Source organism: Saccopteryx bilineata, chromosome 1, assembly GCF_036850765.1.
Source record: "Saccopteryx bilineata isolate mSacBil1 chromosome 1, mSacBil1_pri_phased_curated, whole genome shotgun sequence".
NCBI lineage: Eukaryota > Metazoa > Chordata > Mammalia > Chiroptera > Emballonuridae > Saccopteryx > Saccopteryx bilineata.
Window position 1 is genome coordinate 224300359 of NC_089490.1, and position 20803 is coordinate 224321161.

General features: G+C 44.4%; 1 protein-coding gene across 1 annotated transcript in view; it reads left to right on the forward strand.

Annotated features, from left to right (window-relative positions):
- Window positions 1-301: 301 nt before the first annotated feature.
- KIF26B (kinesin family member 26B) overlaps window positions 302-20803 on the forward strand; it is a 461617-nt gene continuing 441115 nt past the window's right edge. The window contains exons 1-2 of the mRNA XM_066236524.1: window positions 302-1101; window positions 1810-2211. Of these exons, the coding sequence (XP_066092621.1) occupies window positions 1039-1101; window positions 1810-2211 (465 nt within the window). The 5' untranslated portion in view covers window positions 302-1038. The remainder of the gene's footprint in view (window positions 1102-1809; window positions 2212-20803) is intronic.

Genomic DNA, 20803 nt, shown 5'->3' on the forward strand with positions numbered 1-20803 from the left:
CAGGGCAAGTCTGAGAGAACAAAGGGCGGGGGGAGGACCCGGCATGTTTGCGGACTTGTTTGTGACTCAATCCCTTTTACCCGGCGTTTCAAAGGCAGAACTGCAAGCCTCGCCAGAAAGAGAAAGAACTTGGGGGCGGGGGAGGCGCGGGCGCGTTTCTGTCCAGCCCTGCTGGCTCGGCGCGGCCCCTCGGCTCCAGGCGCGCGCAGCGGTGTTTCATTAGAGCCCTGGACGCGGGCCATTCACCAGGAACTTCCCCGCAAGGAGCGAGATTTACGACCCCCCATCCCCCAGCCGGCTCTCTGCTTCTCAATGTCAGGCTGGAGCGCCGCAACCTAAAATGGATCCCGGCCCACGCGGCGACTGCAGCCAGGCGGCGGGCTCCTGGGCGGCGAGGCCGCGGGTCCCCAAGCTCCGCGCTGCGCCGGGGCGCACAAGCGCGTCCTGACCACGGACTGCGCCCGGCCTTGCCGAGCCGCCCTTCTCCCTGCCCTCGCGCAACTGTCAGGCAGAACGGGTTGGCGGATATTGGCTCCGCGACACGCTGAGGCTCCTCCCCGAGTCTGGATCTTTATATTTTGGGAGAATTTCTTTGAACTCAGTTACCAAGCTGCGTGAAGGAGACAAGTTCCCACAGCCAGCTCGCCCACAAGGCAAGCTCACCTTCTCTGCGGCTGCCACGTGCCCTGATTGTAAGCCTCCTTTCCCTGGTGGAGGAACACGGACTTACTTGGCTGAGGGAAATGCCAATTATCTGGACGTGACCGTGAAAAGAGAACGTGTGACGGGAGGAGGCAGAAGAGGATGAGGAAAAGCAGTATTTGAAGAAAGGATAAACCGCCCAATCCAACATTTTCTGCAAATTGGTACTACTACTTGTGGGGTCCATTTGCTTTTATACCCCCATCCCCAATTAAGGCACCTTGACTTGTGGGCCAAAAGACAGCCCCCTACAACTGGGGGACCCTTCTAGGTTGGAAGACCTTGTGGATGTAGTGGTGGTGTAACATTTAGGCACTCTCTTCTGGAAAAGCCACCATGAATTCGGTAGCTGGGAATAAAGAGAGGCTTGCGGTTTCCACCAGGGGCAAGAAATGCGGGGTAAGTCGTGATGCGGAGACTCGTCCCCCGACCCACGCCTGCTAGAGTCCCCCCTTTCCGGGAACCGTGCGTTGCCGCAGGGCGGCTCGGAGCTCTCTCGTTGCAGAGGCGCCGCCGCCGGGTGTGCGCGCGGAGGCGGGTCTGCCCGCGGGGATGCCGCACACTCGCGGAGCCCTGGGAATTTTTTCAGCCCTCTTGTTCCTCCCCTTCCCCGCACCCGTAACTTTCGCAGCATTCCTGTACTTAAAGGGAGAGTTTTGTCGAACTGGAGGGTTTTCCATGAATTCTCTGCCGTTCCTTGGGATAATTTCCCTGGATCCAGAGGGATGTATCCAGAATGAATGAATAAAAATCCAGAAGTCACAGCCCCCTCCCCCCAACCCCGGTATAGCGGCTTCCAGGATCTTGAGCCTGGGCTCTTGATGGTATGGGTGTAGGGTTGAAAAGCGCAGGTCTCTGAATTTATGGGTCTCCTCTGCTGAAATCATTGAAACCCCCTGAGCGAGCCAACTCCTTCTCTACTGGCTCCCGGGAACCGGCGCAGGGGACATTGGGCGTTGGGGACTCAATTAAGGACAATTAACGAAGCAGTTTTGGTTGCAGGGCTCTGAGCGATCCCGAACTCGCGCCATTGGCTCTCGGTCGGGTCTTCAGTGGCGGGCATATCCGCCAGAGGACGACCCTGACACCGGCGTGTCTTTCCTGCAGGTTAATGAAGTCTGCTCCCCAACTAAGCCCACGGCACCCTTCTCCCCCGAGAGTTGGTACCGGAAAGCGTACGAGGAGTCCCGCGCCAGCAGCCGGCCCACCCCCGAGGGCGCGGGCTCAGCGCTCGGCTCGTCGGGGACCCCATCCCCCGGCTCGGGCACCTCGTCTCCGAGCTCCTTCACGGGCTCCCCGGGCCCCGCCTCTCCAGGCATTGGCACCAGCTCGCCAGGCTCCTTGGGCGGCTCCCCGGGCTTTGGCACCGGCTCCCCAGGCTCATGCAGCGGTGGCGGCTCCTCCCCCGGTTCGGACCGCGGCGTCTGGTGCGAGAACTGCAACGCCCGCCTGGTGGAGCTGAAGAGGCAGGCACTGAAGCTGCTGCTCCCGGGGCCCTTCCCGGGCAAGGTGAGCGCCGCACAGGGAGGCGGGAGGGTGGCCCGGAGTTTTCGCAGCCCCACAGCTCACGACAGCTGTCCCTCCTGCCACTGCGTACCTCGCGGAGGCCGGAACAGCCCTGACAGCGCTGGGGGCTACTCCGCACCTTAGGGGGCGCTGGCACGGGCTGGGCAGCTTTGGGGCCCGGTGGGGGTGTGTGACCCTGCGCGTCTCTCTTGCCAGGACCTGGTGGAGCGCAGAGCTTAGAGCCTTCCAAGGCTTTAGGCCTCACCACCCACGGCTGATGCCCCAGTTTACTTGTCCTGCTATTCTCCATTCCGTAGAGCCCCTTTCCATGATCCCCGCACCTGCCCGGCCACCCTGTTGGACCTGCGCAGTGATGAGATAGACCCACTTCCCACGCATCCGCAAACCTTTACTGGGTGGCAGGCAGGGGACACGCTGACACCAGATCCTGGGAGCCCTTCCTTTCTGCCCTCCACCAGGACTGCTGGCTGGTTCATTAGATCCCCCCCCCCCCCACCCGTGATCCTTTACAGAAATGTCGGTGCGAGAAGTAAAAGCAAGCGGAGGTAGTGTTTTTCATTGCCTGTTTGTGGTCCTTTCTTTTTCCCAGGATCACAAATACAGAAACATCCATTGGAAAGCCAGCATTTCCCCCTAGCATCTGTCTGAGGAAGATGAAGGGGTGGAGAGCTCCTTGGAGCACATCTACCTTTTGGCCTGCTCTAGCACCAAGCAAGCTTGGTTGTCCAGGCAACCCTGCGGGCTGGGTGTGTGCCAAGCACCCCCAGAGCCAAACACAATGCGATTGTATTTGCGCTGTTGGGTCCAAGTGCTATCATATGATAATATTTACTCTTACCCTTAAAAGAGTTTTTATCACTGGTTAGAAATATCAAGAACACAGTGTGGATTGCTGTGAGATAAGGTTCATTCAATGGCATTTCCTAATTTGTATTTCTGTGACTTGAAATACTGGAATTTGGGTTGTGGACCTTAGATGCAAGCAACTACATCTGCCTGCCTCCTCTGCTTGTTCAAATACACCCACATTGCTGTTTTCACATGCAAGGGTTAAATTAAGCAAATATCCACAAATGTCGTAAAATTTGAAATGTGGAAAATGACCACTGAGAAAGCTGGTTTTATGAATCCTGAATTTATCTCATGAATAATTAACTTGTGGATTGTTGTCTGTGTGCCATTTTGGTAGTTTGATAATAGAACCGTCAGGACACTCCAAGAATAAGTCTCAGGGATTCTAAAACCTTCTTTCATGCCTTAGTTGTACACTCCCTTCACTCACAGACTTACTTGCTCTTTTCATCATTTGTCATTTGATTCTCTGATTTCCCATAGCATTCAAGGCTCTGTGTTAAGCACTGCAATGAAATAACAGCTACCTACAGTCCTTGTCCACATGGAGCTTATATTCTAATGAAGGGTACAGATGTTACCCACAGAATGTGCAATTCATAATTTATTCTTCTACCAAGAAGAATGTGGAGTGTGTGAAATCATATAACCATACTAGACCATGTAATACATTTGGGAGAACCTTGGTTGTTAAAGACATAGCATTAGGTATTTGGAAATCTAATAAATTGCAGCCTTTCAGATACTTCTAAAACATTCATTCATTTTTTTTTTTTTAGAAATTAAATTTAATGGTGTGACATTAATCAATAAGAGTACATAGGTTTTGGGTAAACATTTTTATAGCATTTGGTCTGTTAATTGTGTGTGCCCATCACCCAAAGTCAAATAATTGTCTGTCACCATATATTTGTCCCTCTTTACTCCCCTCACCCTGGTAACCACTTCACTTTTATCTATGTCCATGAGTCTCAGTTTTATGTTGTTTTTTAAAATTTATTTATTAAATTTAATGCAGTGACATTGATAAATCAGGGTACATATGTTGAGAGAAAACATCTCTAGATTATTTTGACATTTGATTGTGCTGTATACCCCTCCCCCAAAGTTAAATTGTCTTCTGTCACCTTCTATCTGGTTTTCTTTGTGCCCCTCCCCCCCCAACCCCTCATGAATCTCAGTTTTATATCCCACCGATGTGTGACATCATACAGTTCTTAGCTTTTTCTGATTTACTTATTTCACTCAGTACAATGCTCTCAAGGCCCATCTGTGTTGTTGTAAATGATCTGATGTAGCCTAACCTGTGGTGGCACAGTGGATGAAGCATCAACCTGGAAAAACTTAGGTTGTTGGTTCGGGGCCCTGGGCTTGCCTGGTCAAGGCACATATGGGAGTTGATGTTTCCTGGTCCTCCCACCTTCTCTGTCTCTGTCTACTCTCTATAATGAATGAGTAAAATCTTTAAAAAAAAAAGATCCTATGTCATTATTTCTTATGGCTGAGTAGCATTCCATTGTATATATGTACCACATCTTTTTTTTTTTTTATAATTTTATTTTTTTAATGGGTGACATCAATAAATCAGGATACATATATTCAAAGATAACAAGTCCAGGTTATCTTGTCGTTCAATTATATTGCATACCCACCACCCAAAGTCAGATTGTCCTCTGTCACCTTCTATCTTGTTTTCTTTGTGCCCCTCCCCACCCCCTATCCCTCTCCCATTCCCCCCTCCCCCCCGTAACCACCACACTCTTATCAATGTCTCTTAGTTTCACTATTATGTCCCACCTACGTATGGAATAATACAGTTCCTGTTTTTTTCTGATTTACTTATTTCGCTTCGTATCATGTTATCAAGATCCCACCATTTTGCTGTAAATGTTCCGATGTCATCATTTCTTATGGCTGAGTAGTATTCCATAGTGTATATGTGCCACATCTTCTTTATCCAGTCATCTATTGATGGGCTTTTTGGTTGTTTCCATGTCCTGGCCACTGTGAACAATGCTGCAATAAACATGGGGCTGCATGTGTCTTTACGTATCAATGTTTCTGAGTTTTGGGGATATATACCCAGTAGAGGGATTGCTGGGTCATAAGGTAGTTCTATTTTCAGTTTTTTGAGGAACCACTATACTTTCTTCCATAATGGTTGTACTACTTTACATTCCCACCAACAGTGTATGAGGGTTCCTTTTTCTCCACAGCCTCTCCAACATTTGCTATTACCTGACTTGCTAATAACAGCTAATCGAACAGGTGTGAGGTGGTATCTCATTGCTGTTTTGATTTGCATTTCTCTAATAGCTAAAGAAGATGAGCATCTTTTCATATATCTGTTGGCCATTTGTATTTCTTCCTGGGAGAAGTGTCTATTCATATCCTCTTCCCATTTTTTTATTGGATTGTTTGTTTGTTTGTTGTTGAGTTTTATGAGTTCTTTGTATATTTTGGATATTAGGCCCTTATCTGAGCTGTTGTTTGAAAAAATCATTTCCCATTTAGTTGGCTTTCTGTTTATTTTGTTATCAGTTTCTCTTGCTGAGCAAAAACTTCTTAGTCTGATGTAGTCCCATTCATTAATTTTTGCCTTCACTTCTCTTGCCATTGGAGTCAAATTCATAAAATGCTCTTTAAAACCCAGGTCCATGAGTTGAGTACCTATGTCTTCTTCTATGTACTTAATTGTTTCAGGTCTTATGTTTAGATCTTTGATCCATTTTGAGTTAATTTTTGTACAGGGGGAGAATGAGACTGTAGTCCAGTTTCATTCTTTTGCATGTGGCTTTCCAGTTTTCCCAGCACCATTTATTGAAGAGGCTTTCTTTTCTCCATTCTGTGTTGTTGGCCCCTTTATCAAAAATTATTTGACTATATATATGTGGTTTTATTTCTGGACTTTCTATTCTGTTCCATTGGTCTGAGGTACCACATCTTCTTTATCCAATTTGGAAATTATAATAACTTGTAGCCTATCAGATCATTCTAAAACATTCTTGAAGACCTGTTCTTACAATAGCTTCTTGTTTGAGTGCTCTTGTTTGCAAAGGTAAATCAAAACATACCCTCCTCACAAACATGGAGGAAGGGAAGGAATTCTAGAGGGAGAAGAAACAAATATTGAAACATAAATCCATCCATTGTACTTTGTGGAGTCATGTAACAAAGTTGAGTTTTAGTTCCGTTGAAGCAGCCTGGGAAACTCATTCACAGTGTTGTAGGAGGCAGCTGAATATATTTGCCAGTTTTAGTTATGTAATGAAATAAGAGAGATGCTGGGAAACTGGTCATGTTGTCAAAGCGATGACTCCAGAAGGAGCGTTGTATTGGCCACATCTCAGTGCACTGCACCAGCGGGGACAGTCACACTGGATCACTTTAAGCGCACACAGGAGTACCACACAGTGTCACAGTTGTCTGGAGTTTTACATGTGACAGAGCACAATATCATATGACCTTTGGTACAGGGGAATGCATAAGACTTAATGAAAACCAATGGTGGTTTGGATTATCTTATTGTTAGTAACAAGGTATGGGGCCTCAATGGGGCCTAAAATACCTTGTTAGTTAAAAACAAGGTATTTTAACTAAAAATATTCTGCATGGCCCTGGGAGTAATAATTTTAGTGGTTTTTTTTTTTTTTTTAAAGCATTGGTACCCTCAGGTTAGGTTCAATTTTTACTATACCTTTAAAGTTTGCAATGTTTTAATCAAAGGTTGTGTTCTCTTGGGCACCATGGAGGGAGGCCCATGTAGTTCAGAGACAAGACCTTTCTTCTGCTCAGAACTGGATTTATGAGCAAACTGTGGAACTCTGTAGCCCTCAGGCACAGAAGGAGTTAAGGTTCATTCAAACAAGAGATGTCATTGTGACTCCAGCATGTAGTTTGCCCTAAGAGTCTGGGAGATAAAGACATGTTTTTGAAGAATAATTAGCAAAAAATCATCTTTGTAATTCACTTAAGATGCTTAACCCTATTTGGGGAATATTTTCTTAAATAGGTATTAATTTCTATTGGGTGGGATTACCAGTCTCCTAAACAGGCATTTAAAAGTTAAAGGCAGACTAGCCCATCTGGAAACCTTACTAGTTTAGAATGACTTGGTTTTAAGTCTTTCTCTACCACTTATGTATATGTTTAGTGACATTGAGTCAGTTGTCCTCTGTATTTTTAATCCTTCCACTGACACACCAAGGGAGGAAAGGAGTCAAACTGTTAGAATGTCATAAAAGTTATTTTAGAGAAGGGACAGACATGAGGGTTGATGATTATTAACTAGACAAGATTCTGGTGTGCTTCTGTTTTACAGAATTTAGGGTTTTTCTTTTTTTTTTTTGCATTTTTTTTTTCTGAAGCTGGAAACAGGGAGAGACAGTCAGACAGACTCCCACATGCGCCCGACCGGGATCCACCCGGCACGCCCACCAGGGGCACGCTCTGCCCACCAGGGGGCGATGCTCTGCCCATCCTGGGCGTCGCCATGTTGCGACCAGAGCCACTCTAGCGCCTGAGGCAGAGGCCACAGAGCCATCCCCAGCGCCCGGGCCATCCTTGCTCCAATGGAGCCTTGGCTGCGGGAGGGGAAGAGAGAGACAGAGAGGAAGGTGCGGTGGAGGGGTGGAGAAGCAAATGGGTGCTTCTCCTGTGTGCCCTGGCCGGGAATTGAACCCGGGTCCTCCGCACGCTAGGCCGACGCTCTACCGCTGAGCCAACCGGCCAGGGCGAATTTAGGGTTTTTCTTACAAAACAATATTGCTTTCAGTTTCTGATTCCATCAGTGCATTTCCCAAATGCCATCCTGCCCTGAGTTCTCACGCTATGCCTGTTGGCAAGTAGCAAGCCCTGTTGAATTGCTCCAGTTTTGTCTCTGGGACAGTTGGTTAACAAGGGGAGGTGAAGCACTGGTGGGCCAGTAGTTAGACAGTGACTCTGGTGGCCTGAGGTGTGACCGCCCTGTCCTGAGCATCCTTAGTAGACATGTGGCCACTTGGTGGATGGGGATAATATAAACTGAGGTGGCAAGTGGAAGGAGACACAGATGTGCATAGAACTCAGAGAGAAGGATGATGCTGATGTATTTGGCCTTGTGCATGGAGTTTGCAGTTCCTGGAAAGGGACAGACAGGAGAGGCAGGTTTAAGAGTAAAACAGACTCCAGAATGTAGAAGTGACAATTATGAGCTTATATAAACTTTCATGATGTCCTGGATTCAGCCTTTCAAATAGCAGCGTACCTGGGTGAATAAATGTTTGTGCCTGGTGGTAGATCATAAAACACTCAGACTGATTTTTACTACCTCAGTCAGTAAAAAAAACACTTACTGGGTTTTTATCATTTCTTTTCTAGGGCTGGTAGGTGGAAGTGGTCAGAAAAAAACACACAAAAGAATGTGAATTTGTGAAGTGGTAGGATTTTAAGTAAAACAGTCCTTTACCTATTGCAGTGTTTCAATATGTAAATAGAAAACCATTTTATATTTATTGGCAAGAGCATCTTTGCTGTTTTATACACAGTCAAGGCACTAGGCCAGAAACGGGGGCCAAGGAATGAATCTCCCATTTCGGGGCTATCCTAGATAATTCTGATATCTGGGACAGAACTTTTCAATTGACAGTGTGAGCCCAGTGGAACATCAGCCCAAAGGAATTCCCTGGAGTAAGCAGAAATGGTCCCATGTGGCAGAAGGTTATCAGACATCTGTTCATTTCCATATCAATAAAGGAAAATCTCCTTTTATGTAAAAAAAAAAAAAAAAAGGTCCAGAAAGACATTCCTATCTGATTTGTTCTCAGTCACACATTCTGTGTCCATTTATGCCCCAGAAATATCAGGAAGATTAGCCAGACATACTGAGAAGGGTGACCAGGAGTCACAGAGATGAAGGGAAGGAATGTGTCCCAGGGGTTTAAAAAACACCAAACGTAGACTCTAAATAGCTAGAGCCCAAGTAAGTCTAGACTTGGAGATTTTATATGTACATATTTGTATTTTCCCAGCTCTAAAACAGGAGTATGGAAAAAATAACTTGATAGAAGAACACATGATTATTTTCAGAAAGCTTCATTTGAATGTTTTCCATTTCAGAAGTATTTGAGATAAAGGAATGGCTAATAGATAATATCAGTAATGGAAAAGTCCTATAGCATTTATCATTGAAAAAAATTTTTTTGAAACTTTTTAGGGATTATGAAAACATTCACAGCAGAGACACGTGAGCAGTAATCTCTTCCTCAAGGTTTAGCAAGCTATGGAATAATGGCATTGCGTCCTACCAGACTTTTAATTGAGGACCAACAAGGTCAATTTTTATAATGACTTAATTCACTTTGTGAAAATCCCTGCTGTAGTAATTTCTTTCACACTCACTGCAGATAGAATTATTTCATTAGAAATGTGATTTTTAAATGGCTGAGGCTAGTAATTTGTCAGCATTTGGAAGGATTAAGTCAATAAAATTTAGGCAATGTTATTGTTGCTCTTTGGTGTTATGTCACATCAGCTGGTAGTAGTAGGAATGGTAATAATGATGATTATAAATGCCTAATAATTAGGTGCCAGGCACAGTACTAATATACACATATGCATATGGACGTACCTCAAAGCTCATAGCAAATGCAGATGAAACTGATACTCTTTCTTTACACTGGGATTCCAGGTGATCGATGTGGTTCAGGTCACAAAAGAAAGCCTGTCCGAAGACACAAGGGACAGAGAAATCCAAAGACGCTTTCACTCCCAAAGCCATTGAGGGTCACTATCTGTATACCTGGCCATGTGAGAGAGTCCAGCCCATGAGAGAATGTTATGATTATTTTTCCCGGGCTTTCAGATGGTAACCTCACTTTCAGGGTGAAGGTTGAGGGTCGGAAAAATATGTGAGGTTGTCAAGACTCTGAGCTGAGTTATTTTCTTGGCTGGAATGAAATGGAGGGGAAAAAGGATCTTCCTCATATTTAATATTCGCTCAGTTGAGACTTGTCAGTCCTTTTTGAAAAACCCTTTCAAGGGCCCTTCCCCCTGTGCTGACCTTCGGCTGGACGATTCCATGTAAACTCAGCAGGGCAACCAGACTTCCACTTTGTTCAGTCCTGGCCACGCTTATAAACTGGCAGGGCCCAGGAAGGCTCACAGTTTCTTTTCAGGAATACAAAACTGATTTCATTTAACCACTGTCTTGAGTCACAGGCTGATCATAGCATCTTTTCTTTTTCTTTCTGTAAACCTCCTACAGAGGGCTTACCATCTAGAATGAGCTGCCATTGATTGTTTCTACATTACATGTACAATCAGAAAAAATATATATATATTTTTTTCTTTTTCTTTTTGTATTTTTCTGAAGTGAGAAGTGGGGAGGCAGAGAGACAGACTCCTGCGTGTGCCCGACCAGGATCCACCTGGCAAGCCCGCTAGGGGGTGATGCTCAGCCCATCTGGGGCATTGCTCTATTGCAACCAGAGCCATTCTAGTGCCTGAGGTGGAGGCCGTGGAGCCATTCTCAGCGCCCAGGCCAATTTTGCTCCAGTGGAGCCCTGGCTGCAGGAGGGGAAGAGAGAGACAGGGAGGAAGGAGAGGGGGAAGGATGGAGAAGCAGATGGGCGCTTCTCTTGTGTGCCCTGACCAGGAATCGAACCAGGGACTTCCACACGCCAGGCTGATGCTCTAACACTGAGCCAACTGGCCAGGGCTCAGAAATATCTTTAAAGTGCATTTGCAAAGGTTCAAAGGCATCCCTTTGAGAATACACCAGTATTCCTAAATAACTTTTGAAATACTTATCAAAATCTTAAATCAGTAGCCATCATTCTGCTTATTGCCTTTGGGATGCTCCAGACTCCATCTCGATCCAGATAAATTGGTTTTCAAGTCATGCTTAAGAAGGTGTCTGCCTACCATTCCTAGGGCTTTTACATTTTTTAATTTAATTGTTTTAGGGACAGAGCCTTATTTCATTCTACCAATGTGAGAGTCATGCTGTTTCATCACAGGCTTAGGCTGATTTGAGGTTACCACATCCAGGTTTTGAAGGAATTCACCAATGTTTTCTTTGAGCATATATATAATTTCCTTTTTTAATATTTAGGTCTCTGATTCATTGGGAGAGTGTTTTGGTTTATAATGAAAGGTTTGGATCAATTTCATTTTTTTCTAAATGATCCATCCCTACTTCTTTATTAGAACATCTATCATTCTCCCACTGCTTTGAGATACTACTATTATCATAAAGCAGATTTTCATTTGTACTTAGCTCTGTTTCTGGACCTTCTATTTTATTTATCTGTCTCTTCGTGTACCAGTTCCATGCTACTTTAAGTAGTGAATCCTTGTGGTATGGTTTAATATTTGATAGGTCTACCTATCTTTCTCCCAAAAAATGCCATTCTTTTCTAGAAGTTTCCTGGCTATTCTTCTTGACTATTTTTCCATATGAACTTTGGAATCAACTCGCCTAGCTCCCAAATTTTTTTTCAGTTGGGACCATGTGAAATTTGTGTAGTAACTTGAGGAATATTTGCCATTGTTATGATGTTGAATCTTTCCCAAGAGCATGGAATGTCTTTCCATGTGAATAAGCCTACTTTTCATCTTAAAGGTTTTTCTCCTATAGGCTTTGCCATTCCTTGTTCAATTTATTCACTATATCTTTTGCTGCTATTATAAATGAGCTCTTCATTTTATGTATAAGGATAGTGATTTATATGTTGATTTTATAACCTATTGTCTTATTAAATTTTATTAGTGTATTTATTAGTTTTTTAAATTGGTACTTGGATTTTCAAAAGAATTTATCTTCTACAACTAGAGATATCATTACTCTTTTTCTTTGCTGTTTTTATTCCTCTAATGCAGTGGTTCTCAAACTTTTTGAAGTCAGTGCATTTAAAATCCTACAAATAATTGTAGGCACAGTATATATACAAATTTCTGAGAAATATGTTATAATAATTAAGTCAAATATTAAAGGAAAAAATATAAAGTCCAAGAGTGCTTTTATGGTAATTAAACAAAATAAATATGACAAAATTAAATTTATTCTGACATTAAAAAACATTTTATGGGCCCTGGCCGGTTGGCTCAGTGGTAGAGCGTCGGCCTGGTGTGCAGAAGTCCTGGGTTCGATTCCCGGCCAGGGCACACAGGAGAAGCGCCCATCTGCTTCTCCATCCCTCCCCCTCTTCTTCCTCTCTGTCTCTCTCTTCCCCTCCCACAGCGAGGCTCCATTGGAGCAAAGATGGCCCGTGTGCTGGGGATGGCTCCTTGGCCTCTGCCCCAGGCGCTGGAATGGCTCTGGTAGCAACAGAGCGAAGCCCTGGAGGGGCAGAACATCGCCCCCTGGTGGGCAGAGCGTCGCCCCCTGGTGGGCGTGCCGGGTGGATCCCCGTTGGGCGCATGCTGGAGTCTGTCTGACTGTCTCTCCCTGTTTCCAGCTTTAGGAAAAACAAAACAAAACAAAAAAAAACACAAAACATTTTATGGCCTGACCAGGTGGTGGCGCAGTGGATAGAGCATCAGACTGGGATGTGGAAGACCCAGGTTCGAGACCCCGAGGTCACCAGCTTGAGCATGGGCTAATGTGGTTTGAGCAAAAGCTCACCAGCTTGACCCAAGGACACTGGCTTGAGCAAGGGGTTACTCAGTCTGCTGAAGGCCTGTGGTCAAGGCACTTATGAGAAAGCAATCAATGAACAACTAAGGTGTTGCAATGCGCAACGAAAAACTAATGATTGATGCTTCTCATCTCTCCATTCCTGTCTGTCTGTCCCTGTCTGTCCCTCTCTCTGACTCTCTCTCTCTGTCTCTGTAAAAAACAAACAAACAAACAAAACCATTTTGTGTTATATTTTTTGAGTAATGCTTTTTAGAATTCGTAAAGAAAGGGGTTAAAAAATTAAAAAAATGACAAAAAATTATCTTTATACACACACACACACACACACACACACACACACATTCTTAGTAAGATTTAGTAAATTCAGCAGGTCCCGGCATGAATGTGTTAAGGTTTTTCATTCTTGTGTTTATGAGAAACATGAGCCTGATGTGTCCTAGCGATTTCTTCAATGTTTGGACATATATTTGAAAGGCAAACTTTCATTTTCTCATCAATACATTGAAGAATTCCTCTCTTTTTACTCTTACTTGTGTTGAGGGTAGAAAATCCTAATTCACATAAATAGGATGTTGAAAATTATAGTAAAATGTTCAAAGCTTTTTTAGATATTGCCACATATTCTTCTTTTATAGAAATCCAAAAGGCTTCAAGAGACAATTCCTTGTGTTTAATCATCAATCCAAACCCCCACCATACATATCATCTTAACTTTACACCAAACAAAGGATAGAAGAAACTTGCCTCCAGTCTTTCTGGGGAAGATGGGGCGTAGTGTAAACAATCCAGCACCACAGCTTAACAGCCTTTTGCAACCTAATCAGGAAGGTGAGGTGCGGGGTTGGGCAGATTGTCAGCTTACAGCCAATTCTCCACACCTCTGTCCCCCAAACATTTAAACTTCAAAAACCCTGTTGGTTTTTTAGTCTCCAACAGGCACATATTTGTCTGGAATACCATTGGGCGCACCTGGAAATCTTCTAGGGCGCACCAGTGCACCCTGGTGCACACTTCGAGAACCACTGCTCTAATGGTTTTCTCTTGTTTGTTACACTGATTAATGCCTCCAATACAATGTTAAATGGTAGTGATATAAGGGTCTGTGAGATACTAGCTTTTGGACTGAGGTCTGTATATATTTTTAAAAGTTAGGGCAAGTAACCATCAATTTCTATTTTATTTAGTATTTTTACTCAGGAATGGGTGTTATATTTTGCCAGATGTCTTTTCATATTTAAGGAGATGATCAAATGATTTTTCTCATTAGATCTATTACTATTGTGAATTATTATCATTAATGTCCTAATAATGAACCATCCTTGCATTCCTGTAGTAAACCCCACAATGTATTTTTTAAATATGCTGCTGTGTTCAGTTTGCTCATACTTTATTGTTTTTGCTTTCATATTCATTTGCTGGGAAGCATTTTTTATTCCCATTCATGTAGCAGCTACAGTACTGTGCCACATTATAATCAAGATATAAAAGAAGACTAAAATTCTTCCTCTGAAGTCTACTATTAGGAGACAGAGAAGCAAAGAGTTTGAGTGTGGTGTACAGTGCTGGACCACAGGCCATGCTGGCTGCTAGGGAGCTATGCACAGAGGGGAGCCGGAGCTCAGCGTGTGAACAGGGGGCTGTACCGATGATCTGGGCTGAGGGAATGGCAGGCATAAGGCACAGAGAGGTTATGCATGCTCAGTACTCTTGGGAAACTGCAGGGGTGTCTTATCACCATAGTACAGTATGTGCACAGGTGAGTGACAGGCTGGGAAGGTGGCAGGAGGAGGCTGAAGGGCATTGCAGGCTGGAGAATCTGAGTTTTATCCTGTAGGCCTTTGGGAGCCATTCAAGGCTTTCAGGAAGGGAGTGAAGTGATCAGATATTCACATAAAAGACACCACGCTGACAGTGAGAGGGACAGTGGACTGGGAGAGTGGTGTCACGCAGGCCAGGTGAGAGGCCCCCTGGCCTGATTGGAAGGTGATTCAGAACTGCACTAAGGCAGTAGCAGTGGGAGTGAAGAGGCAGTTGGACCTGACCCATCTTGGACCCAGAAAGCCCATGAAGGTGGCAGCTGACATATGTGGTGGGAGAGGAGGAAGATGGGCGTCCTCCCAGGTGTCTGGCTAGGGCAAGCCATGGCTGGTGCCGCCATTAATTGAGATGGGGAATATAGGCAGGGAGGGTTTTTGTTACTGTGGGTTTGATTTTTGAGGATGATTTAGATAGAAAAGTTGGTTTGGACTCTGTAGAGCTTGAGATGGAATGTTCCTGAGGGGTGCAGGGGTCTCTAGAGTGGATTTAGAACTGGAGATGTGGATCTGGGAGACAGCACCCTGAGGATGGGTGTGGAAGCCACAGATGGGTGAGCTTGCCATGGAACGTGTATGGAGTGAGACAGCAGACACCTGAGCAGGGAGTCAGTCGGGGAGCCCACTGAAATTGAAGGGACAGGCAGATGGAGGAGGCAGGAAGATAGACCAAGAAGGAGAGGCTGGAAAGGGGGAGGAACATTGGAGACAGTGGCATCATTTAAACAGGGAGGAGAGAGCTTCAGACGGTAGGGGTGCTAAAAGGTCAGATATCTTGGAAAGTCCAGGAGGTTTCCACTGAATCAATAATAGGGGGTCAATAGGGATCTTTGTTAGAAGATTCTAGAGCCTTGGAGAAAGACAGGCAATGACAGTATGTCCTGGACTAAATGGGGAGGTGAGGACATCAGAAGTAGCTTGAAATTGTTGAGGACACTGTGAGGTTAAGACAGGTTCATTTTTTCCAGGCTCTTAGGGCCTTAGTAATGCAGATCCGGGGTCCATAACCTGGGTGCAAAACCAGGCTACATCACTGAGTGTGTGACCCTGGGGAAGTTGCTTAACCTCTCTGAGCCTGTGTATTCCCATTTACTCAATGAGGCAATGATAGCAACACACCAGGGTTGTGCTTTTTCCTTCCTTCTTCCTTTCCTCCCTTCCTCCATTCCTCCCCTCCTCCCTTCCTCCCCTCCTCCTCTCCCCTTCCTTTTCCTTCATCTCCACCCCCTTTCCTTTTGCTACTGCCCTGACACCAAATGGAAGAGCAGCAGTCAGAGAAAATGGGACCACCCAACTCTCAGTTCATTTCTCGTTTCTTCACCAGCAAGTGAAAAACCATATCAGACTTATTTATTCATTTGTAGGGTGGCTCCACACAAAACTTAGGAGAGCTCAGTGGACAAACATAGCCGCTCCTTTGAGGAGGGACACCGTGATCAAGGATTAAGATTCTGTCCCAGGCGGAAATCCCCTCTTTAAGCCCTGCCCCTCTTGGAGGTCCTGCAGAGGGAGCATCTCTGACTGTGGCCTGGCTGCTCTGGCGGATGAAGGAGACAGAGCAGTCGCCCCCACCTCTCATCCCCGTGACTGTGCATGTGACCTGCGGATGCAAGTAGCCCGGGGAACTTTGGCTTATCTGCCTTCCAATCCAGTTTTATCTTTCTCAGACAGTTTTCTTTGTAGTTAATACTTTGCTGATCCTATCGCATCGATTGCAACCAGATCCTGGGGAGGAGTCTAGAAATAAAGCCCCCCCCTCCCCCATGGAGAAGTATTTCCTGCAGGAATCTCAGAGCTGGAGCTGACCTGGCAGGGAGAGTTCCTGTGAACCCGGATTTAGAAAGAGTCGATATTTTTATGCTGCTGCATGGGTCAACATATCAGGAGGCTCTGGGGTAGAGTGAGTTCTGATAAACAGAACTATATCTAAATATATCTTACGTGTTATAGATGAGGTTACTGCTGAGGGTCCTGTTTTTTATCCATCTTTCCTACTTAATGGAGTTTAAGCTCAATATTGTTACCAACCACAAAAATGTTCTTGGAAAAAGTTTCAGCTTTTCATACAGCATGGTTTTAACATCTTTGATAGTTCCCACACACAAAATGGCTTTATTTTTAAATTTCTAAAAACTGATTTTAGAGAGAAAGAAAGAGAGATAGAAAGAGGGAGAAAGAGAGAAACGTTGATTTCTTGTTCCACTTATTTATGCATTCAATGGTTTATTCTTGTATGTGTCCTGACTGGGGATCAAACCCGCAACCTAGGCATATTAGGAAGATGCTCCAACCAACTGAGCTACCTGGCCAGGGCAAAATGGCTTTATTTTTAAAGCAGGAACTACAAATAACTTGAAGTCCACTTTGCCATCATAGGAGTAACACATGTAAACCTTCAATCATTCTTTATCTAATCTAGTGATGTCTGAGATTTGTAATTGTTAATTCATGATTTTTTACTAAGATACATAGGACCTCATAGAGCTTGAGATTTTGCTGTGCCATAATTTTGACTTTTAATTAGCAGTGACGAGCAGCTATGTCTCCCCATGAAACACTATCATCTTCTTTGTAGTGGTTGCTTTCTTTAGAGTTGTAATCACTACTTCTCAATGCCCTGCTCCATCTAACTAGTGGTTTCATGCAGACATCAGAGACTGACTTATTAACTCATCAGAAACCACCACCAACAACAGCCAAAGCTTTGAGCTACCTAACCAAATGGATATACAGAGAATGAATAGTTGTATTCAGGCAAACAACTAGCAACCACCATTGTTTTTTTAAAAAATAATAGCTGCTTGGTTCAGTTGTGTGTCATTCCATAGAGGGACATCGTGATCTTGAACATGGCAGCTGAAGAAGTGGCCTTGAATCTCTTCCCTGTGATCCCACAGCTGTGAATTGAAGCATTACTTGTTTTCCACCAAGCCAGTGATGGGGGCTAAGGGGTAGATGGGGGCAGCACAGAAAGAAGAGGAAGAAGATGAAGGAGAAGGAGGAGTAAGAATGGAAAATAAAGGGGTGGGTGGGTGTTAGGCATTGGAAGTTGTCTATAATCCCAGACGTTTAGGTTAAGAGGACTGTCCTTAGATGAGGACACAGAGGTGCAATCACATCTCCAGCACTAATTAGCATTGTCATCTTGGGCAAGATACCTCCCTGGCCTGTGGGTTATTTTTCTTTTACAAACACAGTGGGTGGGAGTTGGTGGTCTTTAAACTCCTTCCAAGCCTAGGTGTTCTCTGTGAGGCTGGAGAGAAGCCCCAGGGCTATGGATCCAGTCCTTGTTCCCAAATTCCAGAGGGAAAGTCCTTAATGGATTTCTGGCCTGAAGCTGTCCCATTAGCTGTCACCATTGTAGGACTCAGCCAGCCAAGGTGTGACCCCTTGTGTGCCCATCCAAATGAGGGCACTGGCAGCAACCTCATTGCTGGCGGTTCTGTCTTTGGAATTTGGATCATAAATGGATGGACAAGATTCTTCCTGTTTCTTAATGAAGCCATATACTATCTTCTGTATTTGTAAGCAGAAATAAACTTGGACAAACAAAGGACAATTGTTTTAGAAGAGCAGTTTGGCAAGGAATTTTGAGGAAATGCATTGCCCTACTTATACACTGCTTCAAGCTGATTCTACATGCTAAAAAATGGGTTGTACCAATTAGGATTTAGAAATAGTTTGTGGGGAGTTTGTCCTGGGTAGCAATATAGGGATACCAGAACTCTAAGCATTTTATTCTTTATTCTTAAAACAATTTCATCTAAATGTTTTCCAAAACTTTTTTAGCCCCCTTTGATTTCTCCTTTTTCTACTCCTTCAGATGTCTGGATAGGGCCATAATTGTTTAGACTAATATTTTTATATCCCATGCCCATGACTTGGATGCAATAACCCTGTGGTGTTTGATACTGTAGTCTACAAATGAGTCAACCAGGTCGGTTAAGTTATTATTGATTTCATTTTTCTCTACCATTAGCCCAGGTGGCCTCTTTAAACTGTCTGCTTCCTGTGAAATGTTTCCCTCTCATTGCAACTATGCTAATTTATATTTGTATTTTAGGCTAAACACAACTCAGGGAGCACAGATATGAAGTGCAGAACTTCATTTGGCCTTGACCAGCCCAGAGCTCATGAGAAGTGGCACAGAGTGGCAGGAATACCATTTATTATTGTCACTCTTGCACTCAGATCTCTGTGCCTCCTTTCAGGGAGCAGGGGTACAGGGTTCTGCAGCTAAGCACCCCCGGCTCAGCATTTTGCCTCCAGCACACAAACCCTCCCTGTGTTTTTGTTGATTATGTTCTCACGCTGTGCCTTATTGCTCCTCTTGTTCTTGTTCCTAAATTTGCTCACGTAATTATTTGCAGAATTGCCAAGAAGTCTTGCTAAGGTGCACACGCAGTTTGCAGGAACCCTGAAGGGAGCAGACAAGTCGGTAACACGGGACACATCCTGTCTCAGGTTTCAGACACAGTGAGGTCAAGGCAGCTAATAAAGTGAGCTGTGCAATTAAAGGGCATTCAGCCAGAAGGCTGGTAACTGTCTCTGCAGGCTGGGAGTGGAAGAAAGGTTGACATCTGTACCTCCGCTAATGATGGCTTGAGGAGCATTTTTTTTTTTCAGCCAGGGTGGTAAATGCAATACAAAGGGGCACAGTTTTAGTATGCCTAATCTGCCTCTCTGCTTCCTGTGTGAGGCAGCCAGTCAGGAAGGAAGTTGCTGGTTGTGGCCTTTTTGTGGTGGTTGTCTGAGTTAATTTACTTTTTTTTTTTTATGGAGTATACATGGTTGTTAGTGATTCTCCATAATGTCTCTTTATGGTGGTCAGGAGGCAATAACGGGGTGATGGAGGGGTTGAGGAGCTGGCCCAGGGTCCCCCGGAATGCCTCGGGCTCCCTACTCCATCAGTTTCTGCTAGGATTTATCTTTGCAGATGCTTTGCTCTTGGAGATCTCCTTGACTTTGAACCCTGAGAGTGTAGTTATCATAGCTTATTAATTTTATGTTCTGTTTGGTGCCTGTGCACCCAGTAGGCAGTAATTATTTTTTAAATACAAATGTTTTTCAAGGATTTCTGGCCCTTGAAAGAAAAACTATCTCCTTTACACTGGTGTGTAGTGAAAACGTTAGTGGGGGATGAAGGACAGGGTAATAGAGGAGGTGACACCTGGGCTCATCCAGGGACTGACTCAGTGCCATCCCACAACATGTCTCCTATTCCCTGGATGAGTGAAATCTATAAGGATCCAAAGGATCCAAGTGCAAGAGTGGGCTTTCACCTGGGTGGGTGTCAGTCTAGGTGTTTATGAATCAGCTAGTTTGGAAGTCCTTGACTTCCTTGTTAGTTGATATGTCCTTGTTTTCAGCATAATGCTGTTATATTCACTTCTAGTCTTGCAGAATAATGGGCTGTGGGAATGCTCACTGGATGCTAAGAATGGGGCCCAGGTATTCCCAGAAAGAAATTGATTATCACTGGTCAGAACTCAACTGAGAGTGCAAGCGTGAAGCCACTTACCCAGATGCTTGCCTCTCAGGTTTAATGTTTCCCGTCATCCAAGAAGTGATGCTGCACAGTGGATACAGCTCTGGTTCCGTTATTTGGTGAGATGGTGACACGTGATCACGCCTAGGCTGGAAAAGGGTCTGGAATTGTAAAGGCTTAGAGCTGCCCCAGACGTTGAAGTGAGAGGAGAAATGCAGTCAGTTGGTTTCACATCATTCAGTGCAGGGTAACAAGGAGGCAGGACCGTTTTGCTGTAGACATCCCTGGGAGTTGTGCTAATTGTGAAAAGAAATGGGGTAGAGTTCATGGCTCTGGCTAAGAGCATCCTTTAGTATCTGTTTTGTAGGATCATGGACTTTCCAAATCCTCTTTCTAATTAATTCTCTTAATTTCTAATTCTTAATAGGGCAAAATTCAATTTAATATATCAATTTAAATGAATACCATTAATTTGTGACACCGTACATCACCTTTACTCCTGGAGACCTCAGAAGATCTGTTTGAGTCATTAGCATTTTATATACATAGAACAAGAGCACAGAGGAACCTTCAAGGTTAGGCAGCATTGCACTACTTTTCTGATTAAAAGCATGGTTCCTCAAGCCAGACCATCTGGGTTTGTATCCTTGCTCTGTCATTTACCAGCACTGGGAGACGAAAGAAAGACTTACTGCTCTCTGTCTCGGTTTCCTCACTTATATAATGGTGTTAATAATAATTGCTTCATAGGCATGTTTTGTTTAACGCATAGTAGGTGTTCATTAAATGTTAGTATCCAAA